The 420-nt window shown below is 46.0% G+C and overlaps 1 protein-coding gene across 1 annotated transcript; it reads right to left on the bottom strand.

The window, feature by feature from the left end:
• Window positions 1-5: 5 nt before the first annotated feature.
• On the bottom strand, window positions 6-416 carry LOC108630320 (putative ankyrin repeat protein RF_0381; the record flags this gene model as incomplete). The annotated part of the gene is made up of 1 exon (XM_018033533.2): window positions 6-416. A coding segment is annotated over one exon (411 nt), but the record flags the coding sequence as incomplete, so codon positions are not given.
• Between the last annotated feature and the right edge of the window lie 4 nt (window positions 417-420).

The raw sequence follows: 420 nt of genomic DNA, 5'->3' as shown, positions 1-420 counted from the left end.
GCAAAATGTAAAGCTGTGCATCCACTTACATCTTTGTCATTTACGTCAGCACCTCCTGTGACTAGAATTCTGCAAATTTCTTCTTGTCCTTCTCGCATAGCAAAATGCAGCAGTGTCTCGCCCCTTTCAGTTTTCAAGATGTCATCGGCACCCTCATCTACGAGGATTTGTACGATATCTTTACGTCTCTCCTCAATGGCCCAATACAACGGCGTTAATCCCCTGCGGTCTTTGGCATCCACGTCAGCTCCTCTTTTGATTAATAACCAGCAGATTTGTTCTTGTCCACTTCGCACAGCAAAAGGGAGCAGTGTGTCGCCCCATTCAGTTTTCGAGTTGACATCGGCACCCTGATCTAACAAGATTTGTACGATATCTTTGTGTCCCTCTGTAATGGCCACTAATAGCGCCGTTTGTCCA

This window comes from Ceratina calcarata, unplaced genomic scaffold (assembly GCF_001652005.2).
Source record: "Ceratina calcarata isolate Rehan_Ccalc_2016 unplaced genomic scaffold, ASM165200v1 scaffold14070, whole genome shotgun sequence".
Taxonomy (NCBI): domain Eukaryota; kingdom Metazoa; phylum Arthropoda; class Insecta; order Hymenoptera; family Apidae; genus Ceratina; species Ceratina calcarata.
The sequence above is the reverse complement of the archived record's forward strand: the minus strand, read 5'-3'. Positions and strand labels throughout refer to the sequence as shown.